The following is a 22699-nucleotide window of genomic DNA, read 5'->3' on the forward strand; positions in this document are numbered from 1 at the left end:
CATCCTGTGTCAAATCCTACTCTGACCCTCATAATATAATTAAAGGATACACTAACAAAGTTCCTTCTTCAATGTCCAACAAAGGTTCTCCTTCAACAGAAATACCAGGGAGAATGACTCCCTTCCCCTGGCTTACAGGCTTCACCCAGTCTTTATTTACCATCCAGGAAAATGACTCCCTTCTGCTGGTGTAAACATATGCAGTTCCTAACAGAATCAGAGGGAATGACTCTCCTTCCCCTATGTTCTCCAGTATAACTCAGTGCCAAGAGAATACCTCCTTTCTCCTGGTTTTACTTTGAACAGTTCACCACATGTCCAGGGGGAATGACTTCCTTCCCCTGGTGTTGCTTGGTTCAGTCCACGATATGGCCTGGGGAAATTGTTTCCTTACCCTGACGTCTTTATCACAGCTCTGGGTCCGATACCAGGAGAATGACTTGGGGTTACAGACCAGTGGTTTCCTCACTATCCTCTGATGCTCTCCTGTTCACTGTTGGGATCCCAGACCCTTTTCTGGTTGCCAGTGGTTTCCTCGTTACCACTGCACGGAGGACGATTTCCTCTGATGCTTTCTTTCACCACTGTTGGGGTCCCAGACCCTTCTATGGTGGTCAGCGGTTACCACTGCGCTGAGGAAGACTTCCTCTGATGCTTTCATTCACCACTGTTGGGGTTGCAGACACTTCTCTGGTGGTCAGTGGTTTCCTTGTTACCACTGTGCCGTGGAATATTTCCTCCGATTCAAGCCCTCTCACTGCTGGGGTGCCAGACCCTCTTTTGTTATGTCCATTAACATCCTTGCTAATACTGGGCCTGGGAAAAGGCACCTTACCCTCTGTACCAACCCCTGGGTCCCTTCTGGTTCTCATGTAGCTCCCCTTAGGGGGCTTTGATATTTTGCCAGGGCACACTTCTCCCGCTCCATGGGAATCTCTCCTCTGCACTCGTGGTTTGCAGCATCTTCGTGGCTTCAGGCTTCGGTCCGCCTCCACTTGTCGGGCGGAGAACTTCCTTGGTGTCCTCTTGCCACTCCGGTTTTCCACAGCTGTCGGTCCGCGTCTGAATCTCCTGTGCTGGAGACTTGGGATGCCGGCTGCTTTCCCCAACAGGACTGGATACTGCTGTACCTGCCACCACTGTGCTTCTCTTCACAGCTGTGTTTGGCTCTGCGGCCAGGCTTCTCTCATCTAACAGCCCTTAGTCAATTTGTATACTTCGTAACCAGTTCCTCCCATGCAGATTGCACAAGTCCCTTTTCTTTGTTATTGACTTAATCAACATGTCTCCTTGGGGCCACCGCATAACAGTGTTATCAGAGTCAAGGATCTTTATGTCTCCTGTGGTGTTTCTTGTCTTAGCACTCACTGTCTTAGGCCCTATGTTACAACAATACATAGGCTTGCTTTCAATGTAGTGGCTCTGGACATTAGGGAGGGCTAATGAATGCCAGGAAGTAGCAACATCAATTGGGCTGTACCCTAGGTGATCTTTATCCCGCCGCACCTCCCTAGCCTCATCGAAATGGGCCCACCGGGGAGAAGGGACAACACCTTGTGAATTGTTGCGAGTAGAGTAGTCACCACGATGTGTAACATTTTTGTACTCCTCATTATTTCCCCTTTCCTCCGCATTGTATGGGCAATTCAAACGCAAATGATAGTCTTGGGCGGAGTTAAATGACGAGCTATCTAGGCAAACAAGTTATTAAGGACTGCCTGGCCAAATGCTGCATCCTTTCTTGAACTCATGAAAGTAGTGTCGACAGAACGCTGACAGGGTAGCCCATGTAGGGGCTTAAGGGATAGTTTTCCATGATACACGATGTTGGAAAGCTGCCGGAGCAGCCTTAGCTCGAACAGCATGCGCACGACTTCCCTCTAGCAGAATTATTCCCTTCACTTTATATGCATCTGAAAAGTACAAGACCATCACTCTAGCTATGGATGCCTTTTAAGTTTATCTACCTGCAGAAATTCCACCAAAAACGACGACTAAAGCTTCCCAGGCTCTGATGTTTTTTTGTCCTAGCTAGGTAAAATTTCAATGCTCTAACATCTAAACCGTGAAGGACCTTGTCTGCCTGCGAGTGAGGGTTAAGAAACAATGTTGGAAGACATTTCCTGATGTGAAAATCTGACACCACCCTCGATAGGAATGAACGGTGGGTATGCAAGACTACTTTATGTCTATGGAATGTAGTATAAGGTTCTGAAGCAAGTGCTGGAATATCACAGGTTCTTCTGGCTGAAGTTAGTGCTACTAATAGGGCTGTCTTAAGCAGGACCATTGGAGCAGTTGGCTCGAATGGTTTATGCACCAGAGCTGTTAATCTGATGTTGAGATCCCAAACAGAATGTGGTTTTCTGACTGGTGGGTATAATCTTGTCAACCGCTCAACATTTTTCTTAACAGGATTTTCAGATGAGAAAATAAATAGTTCTCAGTTTCTATATGTCCCTACAGCTGCAAGGTAAGTCCTGCAAGTATCAACTTGCACACCTGAATGGGCTAAATATGCTGAAAAAGACAATACTACGTCTAAAGAGCAATTAAACGGATCAATCTTTTTCTGGTGAGACCACTGAGAAAACCTTGTCCACTTCCTTTTATAATGAGATCTTGTTGACTCCTTTCTAGCATTTTGGATTATATTAATATTGTCCAGATGAATTAAAGTGCAGAACTGACCCCCAACCCACCCACCTGGCTGTGCGATCAGGTTCTCAGCAGTCCTTGGTACGCCATCAGAGTAAACTCAGAGAACCATGGTTTGGATGGCCAAACAGGAGCTATCAGAATCAATGTGCAGCTGGTGACAGTTCTAAACTTGCTCAGAACCCTCTGTATAAGAGGAGTCAGAGGAAATGCATCTCATTCCTGACCATTCTCTCTGTAAAGCATCTCCTACAGAGTTCTTCCCTGGACATTCTCACAAAGCGAATCGGACATTTGGGGTTGCTGGTAGTCGCAAACAGGTCTACCTCCTAGAGCATACCCAGAAGGAAAAAATTAACTCCTGAACCATGTCAGTGGAGATTTCTTACTCGTAAGAATTTGATCCGAGACTGCTCAGCCTGCCTGCTTTCATATTGTTCTGTTCCGGAAGATGTGCTGCGCTGAGCCAAATCCCTTATACTATCGCCCAGTCCCAGATTAGTATAGCTAATAAGTACAGGATCAGGGATCTGGTGTCTACCTGTTTGTTGAGGTAAAACATAGCTGTTGTACCGTCCATTAGAACCAGTACCACAGAGTTCTGAACCAGAGGAAGGAATTACTTCAGTACCAGCAAAATGTCTTTCAGTTCCAGGTAATTTATGGGATTTTTCCTGTCCTCCAATGCCCCTAGAGGTCCGAGTGGACACCTAATTTGGGTCCCCAGCCCTCAAGATATGAATCTGTAGTCACTACTATGAAATAGGGGATCGGATATAGCGTGGTTCCGCTCATGAGACTGCAGTCTATACTCCACCAAGGGAGGTCTTCATTCAGCATCACTAGGGCTGGCATCCTGTCTGATTGTGATCCGGTCTCCAGACCCCAAGTCACCCCTAGATGGATTTGTAGCCTCCTCATGTTGAGCTTGTTAGAGGCAGTGCAAGTATGCATGTAACCAATAAGCCCAACAGGTGTTGATACCTCCACACTGACGTTCAAGTTCTGGTAAAAGTGAGGAACTGCTGCTAGAATGTCCCTTTGCCTGTGTAGTGTGAGGAATATTCTGGATTGAATTGCGTCTCAATGAAATCCTGTGAATATGAGACTCTGAATTGGGACCCAACTATGACCTTTTTGTGTTGATAGAGAACTGCAAGTTGAACAGAATGTCCAACAACAGGAGAGTCCAAGCGGTCACTTCAGGAGACTCCGCTCTGAAGGGATAAACATGCTAACCTCTGCTTCTTAGTATGATGGCAAACACATCAATAATCTTTGTAAACACTCTTGGTGCTGAATTGAGTGAAAATGGTAAGACTTTGTATTGATAAGGTTTCCCCATTACTGAAAACCTGAGGAATTACCTGTAGGGATGCCAATGGCACATGCAAGTAGGCGCTCCCAGGTCCAATGCATAGCGATTCTGCAATATGGGCCGATTGCACAATCTTGAATCTTTTGAGGGATAAGGAAAGGTTGAGGTGATAGGTCTAGCACAACTCTAAGGCCAGCTTGATATGATAGGTTATTTATAACACGCTTAATACCCAGAGGTTTCTAAGCATGGACCCGGGGATCGAACCTGTGGTGACCCATGTCGTCTTGCTTCCAAGGCGAGCACATTGCCCCTGAGCTATCCTCCAGAGATAGCTCTTCTTGGAGATTGCCCTAATCCATGAATAAAACCTTTTGTCCCGACCCTCTGGATCCACCATCTCCACTGCCTTGGTTTCCATCACTCTCACCCATTTCCCTGAGGAGTGTCAGTGACACCATCTGTAATAGAGCAGAGGGGCAAATAGGATAGGCAAACAAAACTCATTGGAAACCACGGAAAGCAACCAAGGGTCTCTGAAACAATGAAACCCTTGCACCAAAGTCTTGCACACATGTTCATTGCTTTTTATAAGGCCCGATTGAGGATGGAGCCTGGTAGCGGTTTGGACCGTAAGGGCAATCTACATACTAGCAGATCAAACCTCACCCTGCTAGTGGACGTATAGGCATCCTGATCTACACAGAGTCATTGGGTTTAGTGGTGTCAGTGGGGCACCAAGGTCGGACAGGCTATTCTTCGGAGACTCATTCATGAAAGAGTTTGGTAGAATTGTGGGCAAATACATTGCTCTTGACAAAGCCCAAGCATCCATTAAGAGTTTTTGATCCCCAAGTTATAACTAAGGCTGGACAAAAAATGAACCGTTCATTCGACTGCTTCCAGTGCACAATAGATTCCACAAAGTGCACGGCTCCTCCAACAGCTTTTGGCAAGATTAAAAACAACTGAACCCCTCCTTTCAGTCACAAGGCGAGGCAAGAATAACACTTCACCCCCACCCTAATTACCTAAGCTAAGTTCTAAGGGTGCCGTCTAAGAACAGACAGTGTGGAACTCTTTCTGGGGAAATTGAAGATTCCAATCAATAATAGCTTTATTCGACAAATGTCATACAGACAGAATAACAAAAGGTTACAATCATTGCAATGCATTCACTGAAGAGAGAAATTCTCATAACAATTAATAATATTAAAATATTCAAATTAATCTATTCAAATAGTCTAAAATGCTATAGTGCAGCATATACGAATTAACCAGAATTTATTCTAACAGGGGTCAAATAAAATCAAGGAAAACAATATACTGGCAAGTCTGTAAAAAAAAAATTCTAATGATCCATGCTCTCCATACATTATGACACTTTAAAGATTACTGAGCATTTATCTATCTGTGGATTTGCACAGGAGCATGCCATCATTTATGTGCCAAATGTTGTGCTCACGCAATAGTGGTTTCATATATGCGTTTGTAAGTTTGCTGTACCCTGGGCAAAAAAAAGAAAATGATTCACATTTTCACGAGTATCAAACACATAGGGCAAGCCACTGATGACTCAGACAAACGTTAAACAAGATGTAGCGTGCCCATTCTAAATCTCATACAACAATCTTGTCAGAGCAGGTTGAACCCAATCGAGGTATTTCACGTAGCTTAGATCATGTTTGATGGCCCCATAAATTGATACCAGTGTTGCAATATGCTAGTGCTCTCCTCGTCAGTAGTGAAGTGTGCTTATTTGATTTTTAGTTTTTCATTACTAGTTATATTGTCGGTCCTGGACCACAGTTCCTAGTGTGTCCAAGTATGGAAGACCTATGCCACAATCCTGTGCTAGCAAGTGTCCTAGAGCATCTCTATACTTCTCTAACTGAGAAGAGGACCATACTCGCACACCCATAACAGTACTGGTCTTAATTCAAAATTATGTAGATATTTGTGTTTTGTTTCTAAATGTACAATTGTGTTCGGGGTATACAGAGGCAAACTCAGATATTTTTTATACATTTATTTTCAGTGGTTGCCAATCTGGATGATTTATTATAAACCCAAAAATCAGCTACATAAATGGCCGCTGTCCTTGCCTGCATATTATAGTTGATTAATGCAGGTGAGAGCACACCATTACCATGATCTTGGGCAAATTGTATTATTAAATTACTAGTTCTTTCGAGGGTTATATTAGCCTCATCTAGTTGGTCACTCCAGTTGGCACTCACCATGAATCTAATGCCGAGATATTGTATCTTTACTTTTTTCGATACAATAGCCCCCAACTGGATTTAGGTGCTTTTTTGTACAATGGGTGAAAAATCATAGATTTTGTTTTATCTAGTTTTATGGCGAGACCGTTGTTTTTACAGCATTTATTGAACAGAGAGAACTGTTTTTAAGGACTTTTTTTTCTCAAATAAATAAAAAACAGCATCATCTGCAAACAATGAGAGGTACCCTCTCTGAGGCACCGCTAGACTAAAGCCATCAGATTGCCCAGATATAAGAGTAGTGATGAATTTATCAAAAATACAAAATAAGAGTGGGGCCAGCACACATTTTTGTCCGAAACCTTTCTGTATCGACAAGGGTGCAGTGCTATCTCCACATAGGTTCCATATACATTTTGCTTTGCTATCATGGTACAGATTCTGTTTGACTCTTAAAAGATGATTAGGAACACCGCCCTCCGACAGAGATTTCAAGAGTGTCTCTCTGGGGACACCATAGAGAGTCATCTTTAAATCTACAAAAAACACATACAGATTATTTTTGCCTAGAATTGTGCATTTCTGGATCAACAAGTAGAGTCGAAAAGATTGGCCTACCATACTTCACCCAGGTTGAAACCCTGCCCGAAAGTGACTTATCGCCTTGTGTTCAGACACCTAGGCATATTATTTCTGCAGACCCTTGTTTCTTGAAAATGGTACAGGGTTTCCATGTAGAACTTCTTGGAAGGCCTAGACAATTCCGTACTCCGTTGGGACTGTCCTAAGAATATGAAAAGCTGATGCACTACAGATTGGTGCAGTTAGCTTTGAAATGTGCAACAATGCCTTCGCTGGTAGGACAGAATCAGGACTCACATAACCAGACATTGTTGTAAGGGTTTTATTTTTGTCACCTCTAAATAATTATTCCCTAAATCTACAAACACAAGCCCCATTCTATAACAAAACTAGGAACTGTCTTTCTTCAACTATGGGCAAAGACCTTTACTAAAAAGGGACAGGGTTGGGGTCAGAAGCAAGCAGCCAGAGTAAAATAAACAATGCGATTACCATCCGAGTCCACGTGTCCCCAGTTAGGGGTGGGAGAGTTAGACAGACTCTGTTTAAAGAGCAAAGGTGTAATTATTTCAGAGGTTCTTGGTTGCTTTCCGTTGTTTCCAATGGGGTTTGTTTGCCTATCCCTTTTGCCCCTCTGCCATATTCTCCTCTTTTACAGATAGGGTCATTGGTAATTCTTCAGGCAATAGATGTTCAAATCTGCTAAACCCAAAACATTTAAAAGCTTTAAATCAAAGCAAGCTGAGGTTTTATCTCAAGTGCAATATTGTTTATCCATTGACCTTGGCATGTCCCAGAAAGGAGTCACTGGTGAGTAGTACTAGGAGAATCCACTCAGATATTGAGTACCTAACAAAGGAGGGGGCAAGTGTAGAGCCAAACCAGAATTCATAATAGGGCTCAAGTCAAAACGTAGAAGGTGTAGAAAGCAGCTGCCATCTTTAGGGCCTGAAAGGACTTAGCCTAGAAATACCGGCACAGCCACCAGCGACCTGGGTTAGCCATGAATAGTGCAAAATTAAGCATTACTTTTTTCTCAAAGCAAACTTAGTGGGAATGAAGGTTTTTCAAGAGGTATGGGATTCCAGCTATCTGGGACCACCACATTGGTAGAAACATCCCCAGTACACAGGAAATTGCTGGGAAAACTACAGTTACTGTTACTGTGGTCGCGCTGGGTGGTCAAGTCATTGATTCGTCCCCCGGCGGTCATCTTGCAGTTACTCTGGGGACTACAGCATTGAGTGGAGTCGACCAGCATCAGACCCATGACAGAGTAAAGATGAGATCCTCAGACATCTGGATGGATGCATGCATGCATGTCTTGCATTACCCAGCATTCACTTAGATATGGTTGGCAGACTCTCTGCAGCTTGGAGGTTGGACTTTGGGCTACTGGCAGGCTTATTATACAGATAATGAACTTACAACAACAGCTAGAGTTGGGACACAAACACATTGGTGGTTAATGGCTGATGATACATAGCATGACAAGAATTGAGCAGGCATTCAAGTAGGACCATTTGACAGCGGGGATCGTGGAGGGGAGGAGGTATCTGATTCCGTGGATATAGCTGCCAGGTAGGAGCGGAATCTGGGCCAGACATCTCTAGGTCTAGTTGCTAGTGGCAGTCGGAATGACCAGGCCTCCTCTGTGTCAGAGGCCCAGGTGACAGCTGATAGCCACTGTGCATGCGTGGGTGCTCGGTGCCGAAGCCAGCACAGTAAGATGCAGCGTGTTGCTAATAGTATGCAGAGCACTGCGAGTTTCCGGGAATCGCGATGTAGGCCCGTGAAGTCATGGAAAAGGCATTTCGACGGGGAGGGGGTGAACTCGTGGTCGAGGATGGATGAGGTTGTGGAGCATACATCAGACCAGAATTGAGTGAGGGAGGGGCAGGGCCAAATCATATGGATATAGGTTGCTTCATTGGATTTACATCTGGGTCAGCAGGGCGAGTTATCTGGAAACATATGGTGAAGTCACAGTGGGGTATAGTGGGATCTGTGTAGAATTTTAAACTGTACAGCTTGAAGCAGGAGTTGAACGAGACTTTGTGGGTGTGTGAACACATTAGCTCCCAGCGCTGGTCGGTCACCTCTAGTTCTAGATCCCGGGACCAAGATTGTCTCAGCGCGTCGAATGTGGGGGAGGTTGTGGACTGTAGTAAGGAGTATAACCTAGAGATCTTCCCTTTTGTATTCATGGTGTCCATTGTTCTGGAGAAAATTGGGTCGTCAGGGGTATGATGGGGAAGCTAGGGCATCTCTTCTTGAGCATCGACGAAGGGCCGAGTATTGGAGCCAAGCAGGTGCTCTGCGCTGTAGGATTATTGGCAAATCTTCCCACTCAATAAAGTGGTCCTGATCGAAAATATCCCAGATGTTTCCGAAGCCAGCTTCTGCCCAGTCCCTCGCTACCGGGATGGGGACACAGGGGAGAAAATTCCAAAGAGGTAGGTCACTGTGGAATGGGTGCGGAGTATCAGAGTGCGTCCACAATATAGATAGTGCATGGAACGTGATGCCTACTGGATCAAGAGGGTTATTGCTGTGATTAGGGGGGGGGAGCGTTAAGGGTCGTATGTCCCGATCTCCCACCGAGCGTCATTCCAGTCGTACGTGTGCTGGAGGGTTACAGGTGGCGAACCAGTACGAAGCAAATTGGGCTTGGGCAACCAGCCAATATTTCTCGAAATTGGGGGCACCGAAGGCCCCAAGTGCTGAGGGGTGGAGAAAGTATTATATTTGAGGCGGACTGCTCCCGAATGCAAAAGGAATTAAGAAAGCGGCAGAGAAGTTGGGGAATCACCACCATCTTCAAGACACCAAGTTTACCTGCAAGAGTAGTGGGAGTTTGGCCCAGCCCTGGCATTTATGCTTAAGTATGGTCAAATAGTTATGGTAGTTGGTGTTGTGGACTCTATTTTGAGTACGCGCCACTGTCACCCTGAGGTATGCAATCTCTGATTGTGCCCAGGCAAAGCCCATGAAGTCTGTGGGGGGAGAGGTAGCATCAGTTAAAGGAAATAGTGTTGATTTGGTGCAATTGACCCTTAGCCCGGAGAGATCCCCAAACCACACCACATCCTCAAGGATCGGGGCTAGATTATTTTCAGGTGAGCGAATGAAAAGTAGCGAGTCGTCCGCGTACAGGGAAATAATGTCAGAAGTGCCTAGAAGTCGCAGACCTCGGTGCGAGTGCCCCTGACATATTCTATCTGCGAGGGGCTCGATGCAATGGCAAAGATTAACGGAGAGAAGGGGCATCCCTGCCTAGTGCCTCAAGATATGCAAAATGGGGGCGAGCACATACCCTGTGTGCGAATCCTAGCCACTGGGTGTGAGTAAAGTAGTTTAACCCACGAGAGAAATCGGGGTCCAAAGTTAAATTTTATAAGTACTCTCCAGAGATAGCTCCAAGACACGGAGTCGAACGCCTTCTGCATATCGCGAGCGGCTGCAACGGCCTGAGTGTGTGCTGATGATGAAGAGGAAACGCAGGTTTAGAGAAGTGGAGCGGCCAGGAATAAACCCAGACTGGTCCGGATGTATTATGTGAGGCATGTAGGGAGTTAAGCGCATGGCTAGCACCTTAGCATATATCTTGACATCACAATTTATGAGAGAGAGGACGGTACAATCCGCATTGGGTGGAAGACTTACCGGGCTTAAGTAATATGGTTATAATGGCCTCTCGGAGGGTGGGCGGTAGTGTGCCTGATGTACAGGATTCTTCCCACAGCGCTAAGACATGGGGGACCAAACGAGATTTGTATTGTTTGTAAAATTTGTGGGGAAACCGTCGGATCCGGGGCTTTTGCCCGATGCCAGTGAGTCGATGGCTTCATATATTTCTTCTAGTGTGATAGGGGAATCTAAGGCGGTGCTAGTGTCTTTAGAGAGAACAGAGAGAGGGAGGGTATGGAGATATGAATCTATGTCTGTCTCTGAAAGGTAGTCGGCATTGGTGTATAAAGCGGAGTAGAATGAACAGAACTGGTCGTTGATGTCTGGTAAGAGAGTAGCCAGAGAACTGTCCGGTTTCTCAATAGCCGGGATGTGTGGCGAGCCCATTTCCTGACGAAGAGGTCTTTGGCATGGATGTGGCCTCAGCGTTTGCCCTCACCATATCGTCTCACCAGTTCAGGAGTGTCTATAAACTTTCTCTCCCTTTCACCATGAGAGCGAAAGGTGTCCAGTTCCGTCCCGATGCTTGCTAGAGTGGTCGTGAATGGTGTAGAGCGTATTGGGCCTCTAGGGAAGAGAGTAGATTTGCTTGTTGAGATGTCCCTGCGGATGGCCCTGAGAATTCCAGACTCTTTGGAAATGGCCACTCCCCTGATGTAAGCTTTAAAGGACTCCCAGAAGGTGGCCTGTGTAGGAACAGACCCAGAGTTTACTGTAAAGTATTTGTCTATTGCCTCCTCAATGTCAATCCGAAAGGCCCCGTCCAACAGTGCCTGAGGTTTTAGTTTCCAGGAACGGGATGTAGTATGTGCCACGCCCCAGGCTAGGGAGATGGCCACCGGGGAGTGGCCAGAGTGAGTCCTAGGGAGAATTAGCATTTGCGTGACGTGCCTGAGTAGCGTATCTGAGAAGATCCATCTGTCTATTCTGGAGTGGGAGTCGTGAACAGAGGAGTAAAAAGAGTAGGACCGGGTTCCAGGATGCATGACCCTCCACGCGTCAGTTAGCTTTAATTGTGGCAGGGATTCTAAGATGATCTTGGCCGCTCTGGAGAGTAGACTTGGCCTGGTACCCGACCTATCCCAGTTAGTGTCCAGAATCGAGAATGGGAATCAGGGGGAACCCGACTAGTAGTGTAATAAGATGTGAATAGAATTCAGGGTCATCAATATTGGGTCCATACACATTAAGGAGTATGATCTCTTTGTTGTTCAAGGTTCTATGCAGCAGGACATATCGCCCCAAGGGGTCTATGTGGGAGGAAATGAGATGGAACTTAATACTTTTATGGAGCAAAAACATAACACCCCTATTTCCAAGCACCCCTGTGACCAGGCGTGTGTTTCCTGCAAGAAAAGAATCTTAGCGCCATGACATTCCACGTGTAACAGGACAGATCTCATTTTTTGGGTGATTTCCCAGTCCCCTCACATTCCAGCTTAAGAATGTCAGTTCATCATCAGCCATTAGGTTGGTTTAGGTACCGTGCAGCGGTGATACCGCATGGTGTGTGCCAATCCCGGCTGGTGTACAAAGAGTCTGTCCAATCAGAGTGCCCGAAGTGGCATAGACCCACACTACCCCTCCACCCACCGCAGAAGCCAAGCGTTTTCCTGTATAATACCCCGATTCAACAACCCCCAACAATGTCCCTTTCCCCAACAGCAGGGTGGACGTCAAATGGTGCTTCCCATGGCACCACAATTTGCCTGCCCATAACAATTCCCTGTTTCCGAACTGAGGGGCAACAATAGTTTCAGCCACCCCACCCACATCCCTCCCCCAAACGGAAGAATGAACCCCATCCCTGGAACAAACCAACTCATAACCTTGCCAACTTTGCCTCAGGGCCTTAGCGCCGGTTGAACAAGAGCACACAAGTGCTGGGATAGTGACTAGGTTGCTACAGCACATAAACATTGATACAATACTTTGTTGTAGAAAGATGGTGCCAGACAAAGGAATCCAGTCGCCACCCTTGGGAACAGACCACTAGAGAATAAATGACACAGGTTTTTCGAGGTCGGGTCAACAGAAAATGCGGCCTCCAACATAGCAAGTGATCTAGAGGCTAACCACGTGGGGGCAACCACTACGGCGAGGCCACCCCAAGAGGAGGAGTGCATGTGATAGGCATTGTGGGACCATGTCAGCAGTGGTGAGCAGCCGGACAGAGACCTCAAAGAGGGAGCGTAAAACCAGCCATCCATTGTGGCGAGGTCACCCATGGAAGTGTTCCTCTATGAATCTAGTCGCCGCTTCTGGAATGATAAAGAAGTGAATCCGGTTTGCATGTTCAACCCCGAGTCTGGTGGGGTACAGCATGGACTATTTCACTCCAAGATCACGCAGTTTCTTCTTTACTGCTAAAAAGGGTTTGCGTTCCTGCTGGGTGGCAGTAGAGAGGTCTGGGTAGAGGTGGATTCTGGAGGATCCCAAGTGCAGCTCGCCCTTCGTTCTTGCGGCACGCAGTAGGGCATCCCTGTCTCGGTAGTTCAGCACCTTCTCAATGATTGGGCGGGGAGGGGCTCCCGGTTTAGGTTTGGCGGTGAGGGCCCGATGGGCTCTCTCAATAGCAAATTGTGGAGACAGCTTGGGAGAATCCAACAAGGTTAAGAGAGTTTGTTCCACATACTCTTCCATTAGACCATCAATGCTATTTTCAGGGATACCAATTATGCGGATGTTGTTGTGCCGAGAGCGTGATTCGAGGTCGTCATTCTTTCTACTGGACTCTGCTGGACAAGGCGCCCACCTCGGCGCGAAGGGAAGCAATGTCATCCTCAGCGGTGTCAACCCTATTCTCGACTTCCGTAACCCGACCGTCAGTCTTCTCTGTGTGCCTTAATTGAGCAGATTGTTCCACTCATATCATCCAGCTTGGAGTGGAGAGCAGTAAACCCTTGTCTCATGTATTCAAGCATTGTCGGGGAGTCTTGGCTGTCTGGGGCTGATGTATCCATTGCGGGTTCAGAATGTGTCTCAATCAGCCTCGTTGTCGCCTTCGTGAACATGTGAATAGTGCCCTGCTTCCTATTGTTTTTACCGGGCATGCTGTCAAGGTGCACGTCTACCAGGTGGTGCTCCACTACTGTCGCACAAGGCACTGCGGGCTAGCTCCCGGAGGGGACGAAGAGGCGGTTCCTGTTGGGTGGGGGGGTATCAAACAGAGTGAGTAGAGCCGCAGGTAAACCCCCCAGCAGGTGGCAGCAGGGGCCTGAGCGTCCCCTCGGAGGGCCTGGGCTAGACACTCCGGGCGAAGTGTGTTGGAGGCTCTTGTGCGGCTTGGGGTTGTCAGGTCCCCTCCCAGTCTGCACCCCCATTAGGCAGCAGGATAGTTAGTACAGGGGTGCAGATCCTGGGATCAATTAAGAACGTGAGCATACGAGGAAGCAAAATCCAGGTGGGGTCTTGCCCAGTTTCACCCCCCTGTGATAACAGCAGGGAGAGCTAGTAATGGAGGGTCCCACAGCGGGGAACACAAGCTGTAGCACGTGGCACGCAGTGAGGTCAGAGGGACTAGGAGCAGCCTCCAAGTGAAGTGAGAAGACTTGTGTATGGGCCTCTGCCGTGTGCATATAATCGCCAGTACATAGGGTAATGTCCAGGGAGTGGGGGGGAGGCCGTGGGAGAAGTGGGCTCAATTGGGTGGTCCGGCACTATGGGGGGTCCCATACGGTACATCCAAGGATGTAGTGAGTTCTGCTGCTGTCACGACCCTCGCCCCAAAACCCCCTCTGGCAAACCCATTGGCCAGGTGGAGTCAGGACTCGGGCCTCTAGAGCCTGGCATCCTCTTCAAAAGCCCTCATGGGGCCAGTCCTGGCGCCTAAGGCGCCAGGATCATACACCATGAAAAACAATGTGCTTGGGAACTACTTTATTGTATTGTCAGCCAACATGGAGGCATCCACATAGCTTGGTTCCTAAGAACCAAGCTATGCGGTCAAGTGTTTTGGGTGTGGTAGCCTAGGGACTACTTTACCTGGACTATTTTGTTGGGGCTATTTAAACCACACCCGAGCAAGGCAACACGATTCGCGTTACTTTGCAGCTTGCAACGTGACGCTCACCGTGTCCAGCTATTCCCTCGAACCTCGGAGAAGCAGAACCTGCAAGGAGACAAAAGGAACATCACTAGCAGCAGCATCTTGCCTGCATTCTTCATCTTTAAACACTCGCAGCTACTGAGAACAGCTTCCTCGAATCTGCATGCCTCCCAGAAAGAATGACCTGAAAGAGGAAGATAGAGGCAACATTAAAGAAAGCAGTAGAGACATTTACAAATTACGAACTGCTCAAAAGGCTTACCTGGCTGGTCGCCTCTCGGCTGGCACCAATCCGGACATTCCGCCCGCGCTGAAGAACACCGCGACCTACAAGGAAGGAAAACACAGGTTAGCAAAGGCAAGACTTTGCAGCGCTGCGCATAGTGCTTACATACCGCATCATAGCGCTCTTAATGCGCCATCATTTACCAGCGGGGCTCAACCATGCCAGTTCGCCGCGCACAAGCTCCGCATTTTGTCCCGGGAGGATAGCTCAGCAGCAATGTGCTCGCCTTGGAAACAAGACGACACAAAGCAACACAGGTTCGATCCTCGGGTCCGTGCTTAGAAACCTCTGGGTATTAAGCGCGTTATAAATACACAACAAAGACATATTCCTCTGACAGCGCCTCGATGCCCCTGGGCTGTATGAGCGCTTTAAAAATGCAAATAAATAAATTAAATAAATAAATACCTAAGTGAGAAAAAGAGACATTTTAAACAAAGAAAGGCATGCAGGATAGCAACAAAACTAAAGAACAGCAATAAGACTTGCCTGAACAATATCAAACGGGCCGGCGTCAGTGAAGTAACTGGACCGCACTCGCCCATGAAAGACAACGCGCCCCTGCAAAGAAGGCAGGATGGAGAGCATGCCTAATTCTACCACAAGGCAGAACCTTCCCCGCAGACCACATCAGGGCAAAGCTGAAAAGCATACCAGCGAGTAACCTGGCTGGGTGGCGTCCCTGTGGATACCAGGTGAGCGTAACAGCTGCATACCAGACCACAGCCAGGCCGTTACAAAGGTTAAGTGGCCCCACTTACTTCAATGTAGTTGCCACGGTAGGCAGTTGCCACGGAGAGCCTCGTCTGAGGTGCCGATTCAGACTAATAAGGAGGGGGGAGGCTTGGCTTCCCACATGCCGAAGCCCGTGCCAGGGCACCCCAGCATAAGAGGTGTCCAGGGTGTAGCTCCCGAATAATCCGGGAATCCGGCGTGAGCATCGGGTTGTGAGCGGAGACAGCAGTTTCGGCAGGGGTGGGGGGGCTGTGCGGCCCTGATCCCAGCCTGTCAGGGGGCTGCCAGGGAGACGCGGCCGCCTGCAGGACCAGGCAGCACCGCACTAGAAAGGCGTGCAGTCCACTCACAGCGGTGCCCCTCCCCTAGGCAGGCCTCCCGTGCCCCAGCCACAGGTGTCCAGAAGGGGGCCGGGCCGGGAGCCGCTCCCGGGTCACAGACAATTATCTTCCTCAGCAATAAGGCCGACGGTGTAACTCTGTGGGGCTGGCTCGGAATGAGCTGGAACTCGGTCAGAGGACGGAGGAGGAATTCATGTCCCGCGATGTTGGGAAGCAAAGCAATTTACAGGGATCAAGCGCTGTTAGTATAGGTCGAAGGATGTTCCCAGCACGGAGCTCAAGCTCTAAGCTGCCATCTTGGACCGTGCGCAACAGCACCCCCATTAAAGACATTTTTAAGAAAAACAATCGGATATTAACCAACGAGGGTTTTGTGAGCCAGCAGATGAGCAAGGCTTCACTGGGACCTAACTAGAGTGGATGCTGGTCAGCTGCAGGCATCATCCTCTTGTACTTCTTCATAGGGGTCTTGGCTCCAATGATGATCGATGGAAAGGCTGCATGAGTCCTCCTTTTATCAAGGATTTGGACTGGAAGCTCGCCCCAGTCCACCAATGGCAAGAATCTGCTCCATTCGAACTGGCAGTGCCTACCCAATCAGCAAGAGGGCCAGCGATCAACTGCATACATTGTCCCGGCATTCATCTCTTTCGGTATGCTGATGTTGTAGATTGAAATGGGGGAGGTGGGAGATATTTGAAGTGGACAATTGCCAAATATGATCATATATCCCCTTTTCAAATGCTTCATTTGCCCCCTTTTTGAGAACAGCAATACAAATCAAGCAACAAACGAATGAAAAATGCAGGCTGTTTCATAGATAGAAATATTTTTTCTCTTACAGCTCTTGTCAGTCCAGACATGTAGCTCCTGTGCCAACTCTGGGATCACCAGAAAGGTTCTCCATCCCTGACGCTTCTTGGACTTTAGAATATCACCAAAGATGTGATCCCCAATGTAGAGAATGTCTTTTCCCTTGGCTCCCATGAGATCACAGACTATATCAGAGGACCCTGCAGGAAATTAAATCAATGGTTTAGTGCACATGAAAGGCCTAGGATTTTAATACAACAGCACTGAATGAAACCAACCAACCAAACCACAAATACAAAAACATGTCAATTTGGATTTTTAGATTTCACTTGCTAATGCAGAAAGGCCACCTAATGATGCTGTGTCACTCCCCAGCCACTGATTCTATATGTCCAAGTATAAAGGACAAATCAGTGAATGTATGGGTTTTTACATTGTTAACACCTCACTGGAAAAAGATCCTTGTAACAACTTGCACATGCAGAGGGCCTACACATTCATACTGTAAAATCATGGAGATTTATTTTTAACAAGAGTGCTACATAACCAGAAGTTTTGTGTGGCTACATTTTATTTATCTTTGACGATTACAACTTTTCACAGGTTCTGGCTGAGAATGTTACATGCATTCTATTTTATTTTCACGGTTTAGCACCTGATTATGGCAGGTTACAATATGCTTGGACTTCCTGATCTCAAATCCTGTTTGATAAATGAGAAGCCAAGTTTTTAAGTTAGGAAGGGGTAAGACAGTTGGTACATAGAGCAAGGTTGGAACATGTTCTTTTCTCCTTTGAAGATTCTTTGAATAATGTTGCTAAAAGGCAAAAAATATTAGGGGCTATCTGTTGCCAGAGCATCTACTTTATGTACAAAAAGATTTTCTTAAAGCTTTAAAATGGGCATCTATCTATCTATGGGACGTTCTGTGCAGTATTGAAAGTACATTAATTTTAGAATGCAATATTATGATCGCTGCAAATAAAGATGATACAATTTGGTACAGAACTGAGGACTGTTATTGTAAAAGCAAGAAAAGAGTATAGCTCACTGTATACACTGCTTTGCATCATAAATGCACACATGACCTGGTTTAATGGTAGACAAAGGGTATGCCATCAGAAATTACAAGAACAAACATAAGGATTGCGTGAAAAAAACAGACTTTTCCCAAACATGTATATTAACATCAAAAAATTGCCAAAATGTTTTACCTCCTGAATAGACTATCCCGTGCTGAAGGGGTCCTGTGTAAGTACCAATCTTCAGCTTGCCAGTAACCTATAACAAGAAATTCATAATTCTTAATAAGAACACCAATTGAGTTGAATTTTTAGACTATAAGTTAGGGGAGTTTTCCTGAAGTCCCACTTGGAGGTAAGACTTTAGTAAGCTATCCCAGTGGGTTATAGATCCCCCAACTCTTAGTATCCGTCTGTACTACTCAAGGACCGTGGTAGAGTGGCAGATCAGTCAGGCTTATCTTAAGAGGAGGATGTCTTAGTTACTTACCTGTAACTGTATTTCTCCAGCATTGGTATCTTTCATAGATTCACATGCTTGAATATTCCCCGTCAGACTAGGAATCCTCAGTGATAAAATGTATTATTCTTTTTTTTTTTAATATACACACATTGCTACCTAGCAATGCATGTACATAGCCCATTATGGCCTATGAGCCATTCTATTGTGTAGTCCCTCCACCTCACTTTGGTCCTTTATGGCCCGAGCCAATGAGGTGGCAGGGCTTAAGCTCCGCCCCTGGCAGCCATCTTCAGATTTTAAACCGTAGAGATTACAGTATGATGGATGCCGAGCATAGGAGCAGCCTCTCAGGGGAGGCCAGCGGGCGCATAAGAATCTATGAAAGATACCAATGCTGGAGAAATACAGTTACAGGTAAGTAACTAAGACTTCTCCAGCATTGGTATCATATTGGTTTCATAGATTCAGATGCTTGAATAGAATACCAAGCAGTTAAAACATGGCACCATCATTGCATATATGCATAAATACAGAAAAAACATTTCGGATCAAACCTTAACTATGCAGCAACACAACGGTTACATACTTCGGGAAAGGAGGCTGGTCCTACCTTATGCAAAGAGATGGCGGAGCACTGCCTGTGAAGATAAACTTGAAGATAGGGGATATCCGAATAAAATCACTCAGAGCGCACTGAAACGTGCCAAAAACAACAACAGAGAGGCTTTGTTAGAATACAAGGCACAGCGTACACAAGGCACCCAAAAAGAAACTGACAAAAGACTTGTTTTTGTCAATACCTATAATCATCTCTCTAATGGAATTTAAAAAATCATTGGTAAAAACTGGCATCTACTGGCAAACTGCGAACACCCGCCGTATCGACGTCGACGTCATCCTGCCTATAAAGGCCGCGCGCAGCGTCCGTTGCTCAGTTCCGTTTTGTAGCCCACAATAATACTTTCTGGACTAACTAATCACCCTGAAGGAGCGTAAACTGCAACAACAAGGGAAGTAGAACTGCGGGGATGGATGGGAGGGTCGATGAGGAATACGTCGGAGGAACATCCCGTCGAAAGAACGTTACAAGGTAAGAAGTAACTTGTTCTTCGAAGGGATTGTGTCCTCCGACGTATTCCTCATCTTAGATAGGCTCCCATAGCAGTATTCTATTACCGGAGGAGGGAGTACTGACTTCACGCTGTCTTCTATTGATGAATAGAATGCAGTACAGCCCTTCCAAACCTAGTCTCTTGACTGGAGGAGGAATCCAGATTGTAAAAACGTGTAAAGGTATGGACAGACGACCATGTAGCGGCGGGACATATGTCTTTAACCGGCACGCCTCTTTTGAGGGCCGATGAAGCTGCAATACCTCTGGTCGAATGAGCCCTAAGGTTTTGAGGGGGCTCTTTCCCTGCCAGTTTATAACATTCCAGAATGGCTAGAATGATCCATCTGGAAATGGTCTGCTTAGTTATTGGTAACCCCAGCTTGTGACCTGTGTAACCTACAAACAGCTGGTCTGCCTGTCTTATCCTGGCTAGTCTACTAATGTAAAAACTTAAAGCCCTCCTAGGGTCTAGCCTGTGTAACCGCTCTTCCTCTTTCCCCGGGTGAGGAGGAGGATAGAAAGATGGTAGGGTAATCTTCTGAGTGATATGGAATTCAGAAACCACCTTTGGGAGGAAATTAGGCTTCACTTGCAGGACAACTTTGTCTTTGTGAAATATAGTATGAGGGGGTTTACAAGAAAGAGCTTGTAATTCGCTCACCCTTCTAGCAGATGTAAGTGCTATTAATAAAACAGTTTTAAGGGTAAGGAATCTTAACGAACAAGAATGGAGAGGTTCGAAAGGTGTACCCATCAGGAAAGTTAGTACTAAGTTTAAATCCCACAGGGGAACTTGGAATGGTCTTGGGGGATAAACATTGGTTAACCCCTTTAGAAACTGTATTACCAAGGGTAATTTGAAATAGGATGGTTCTTCCGCAGTACCCTTAAAGATGGATAGCGCTGCGAGATAGCCCTTAATGGTGCCAACTTGAAGGCCTGAATTTGCCAAATATAGTAGGAAGGACAAAACCATTGGTGTACCACATGAAAAAGGGTCAATATTCTGTTCTCTACACCAGCTGCAAAATCTGTTCCAACGGCAGCGGTATAAAGACTTTGTTGCTGGCCTCCTTGCCGAAAGCAACACCTCCATAACATCATCAGGGAGGTCCCAATCCTTGTACCTCAGCCTTTCAGAAGCCAAGCGTGAAGGTTGAGGATTTTGATGTCTGGATGGAGAACCTGACCTCCCTTCTGTGAGAGTAGGTTCTCTCTGAGTGGAAGTCGAATTGGAGGGCAGATGGACAAGTCTAGAAGGTCCGGGTACCACGTTCTCCTGGCCCAATCCGGGGCAATTAGGATCATGGTTCGCCGGAATCTTCTCAACCTCCTGATCATTTGAGGAATGACAGGGACCGGTGGGAACGCGTACAGAAGCGGAAACTCCCAGTCCACTATGAACGCGTCTCCCAGAGCTCCTCTCGGGGGAAATTCCCTTGAGCAGAACAGGTCGCATTTCCTGTTTAGGCTGGTGGCGAACAGATCTACCTGAGGGGTTCCCCAAAGGGCGAAGATCTCTTGAAGGACTTCCTGAGCTAGCTCCCACTCGTGGGAGACTGTGTTCTGCCTGCTCAGAGCGTCCGCTGTCAAGTTCTTCTCTCCGGCTAGGTGAACTGCCGATAGAGAGATTCCTTCTTGGTTTGCCCAAAACCAGAGCTGCATCGCCTCTCTGCACAGGGGTAGTGATCCTACGCCTCCTCTTTTGTTGAGGTAATGCATGGCCACCGTGTTGTCCGTCATTATCAGGACGTTCTTCCCTTGTACAGCTGGCAGGAAGGCCTTCAGCGGAAGTCTGATGGCTCTCAGCTCTAACAGGTTGATGTGTAGTCTGGACTCCGATGGAGACCAACGACCGCTGATGGTCAAGTCGTTGGCGTGGGCTCCCCACCCCGTGAGTGAGGCAACCGTGACTACTGTTATCTCCGGCCAGGGTTGCCAAAACTGTTCTCCTTTCAGAATGTTCTCCTGACAGGCCCACCACTGAAGGTCTCGAGCCACCCTGCCGGGAACCTGAAGAAGATCTGTCATTCTCCCTGAGAATTGTGACCACTGAGTCCTCAGTGCCCACTGGAGGGATCTCATTCTCAGGCGAGCCTCTGGCACTAGGAAAATGCAGGATGCCATGAGGCCTAGCAACCTCAAAAAGTCGAAGGCTGGGAGACGTTGGGCATGCTGGAACTTGGTAACCATCTGTAGAATATCTTGAGCCCTCACCTCTGGTGGCGAGGCTTTTCCCAGGGAAGTATCCAGGATCGCTCCTATGAACTGGAGCCTCTGCGATGGTATCATTTGTGACTTCTTTAAATTGAGGGAGAAGCCCAGTCTGTGAAGGAAGTGGCACACGTGATTTAGCTGGATCTGAGCTTGTTCCGGAGAAACAGCCCTGATCAACCAATCGTCCAGGTAGGGGTAGACGTGAATCCCTTCCCTCCTTAGACTTGCAGCCACTACCGACATTAACTTGGTGAAGACCCTCGGGGCAGAGGTCAGCCCAAATGGCAGCACTCGAAATTGATAGTGAGAGTTGCCAATTGCGAACCTCAGGTATTTCCTGTGTTTGAGATGGATAGGCATATGGAAATAAGCGTCTTGAAGGTCCAGAGATACCAACCAGTCCTGGAACTGAAGGGCCTGGAGGATCTGAGAAAGAGTGACCATCTTGAATTTGTCTTTTCTGAGGAATTTGTTCAATTCTCGCAAGTCCAAGATAGGTCTCAGTCCTCCGTCTTTCTTTGGAATGAGAAAGTAAGGGGAGTACCAGCCCTTGTTCCTCTCCGCTACAGGTACCGGTTCTATGGCACCTTTCTCTAGCAGGTCCCAAATTTCCTGCAAGAGGAGCGGATCTGGAGCTTTCTGAGAGCTGATCCCCGGTGGATGACTCCGAGGTATACATAGGAAAGGCAGGCAGTAACCTTGGGCAACTGTTTCCAATGCCCAAGCATCTGACGTGATAGCCTGCCATACCGCCAGATGTTGAGTCAACCTGCCTCCTACAGGTGTCCTGTGAGGGAAGTCCTCAGAGTGGTTTTGGGGCGGCTGATGCAGATGCCGATGGTAAAGAGGCACCTGCTGTTGCTGCGGCTTTTGAATATCTACCCCGTCCACCTCGGGTAGTTCTTCTTTGACCCCTTTGAGCCGGTCGTCCTCTACCTCTTCCGAATGCGGAGTAGAAGCGAAAGGACTTGCCCCTCGCAGAGGTTCCTGTGGGAAGAAAAGGAGTATGACGGATTGCTGCCTGTACCACCAGACTTTCTGGGGATGGGTGTTTAGACAAAAACTCTGGGTCTGTAGAAGATACCTGTAGTGTTGTACTTATCTATTTGCACTGGGTGCAGACAGTGCTGCTGATGGTAGAACACAGCTATGTCATATGGAATGTGATGGGACCTGAAGGTTCCAAG

At 47.2% G+C, this 22699-nt stretch overlaps 1 protein-coding gene across 3 annotated transcripts in view; it reads right to left on the reverse strand.

Annotated features, from left to right (window-relative positions):
• The window catches only part of NT5C2 (5'-nucleotidase, cytosolic II), a 957242-nt gene that overhangs the window by 196342 nt on the left and 738201 nt on the right, over nucleotides 1-22699 (reverse strand). For all 3 annotated transcript variants that reach the window (XM_069611695.1, XM_069611694.1, XM_069611696.1), the window contains 2 exons: nucleotides 17911-17977; nucleotides 16726-16896 (listed from right to left, as the gene is read on the reverse strand). In XM_069611695.1, the coding sequence (XP_069467796.1) occupies nucleotides 16726-16896; nucleotides 17911-17977 (238 nt within the window). The remainder of the gene's footprint in view (nucleotides 1-16725; nucleotides 16897-17910; nucleotides 17978-22699) is intronic.

The sequence above is a fragment of the Ambystoma mexicanum genome, chromosome 8, assembly GCF_040938575.1.
Source record: "Ambystoma mexicanum isolate Mex_15411 chromosome 8, UKY_AmexF1_1, whole genome shotgun sequence".
Classification (NCBI taxonomy): Eukaryota; Metazoa; Chordata; class Amphibia; order Caudata; family Ambystomatidae; genus Ambystoma; species Ambystoma mexicanum.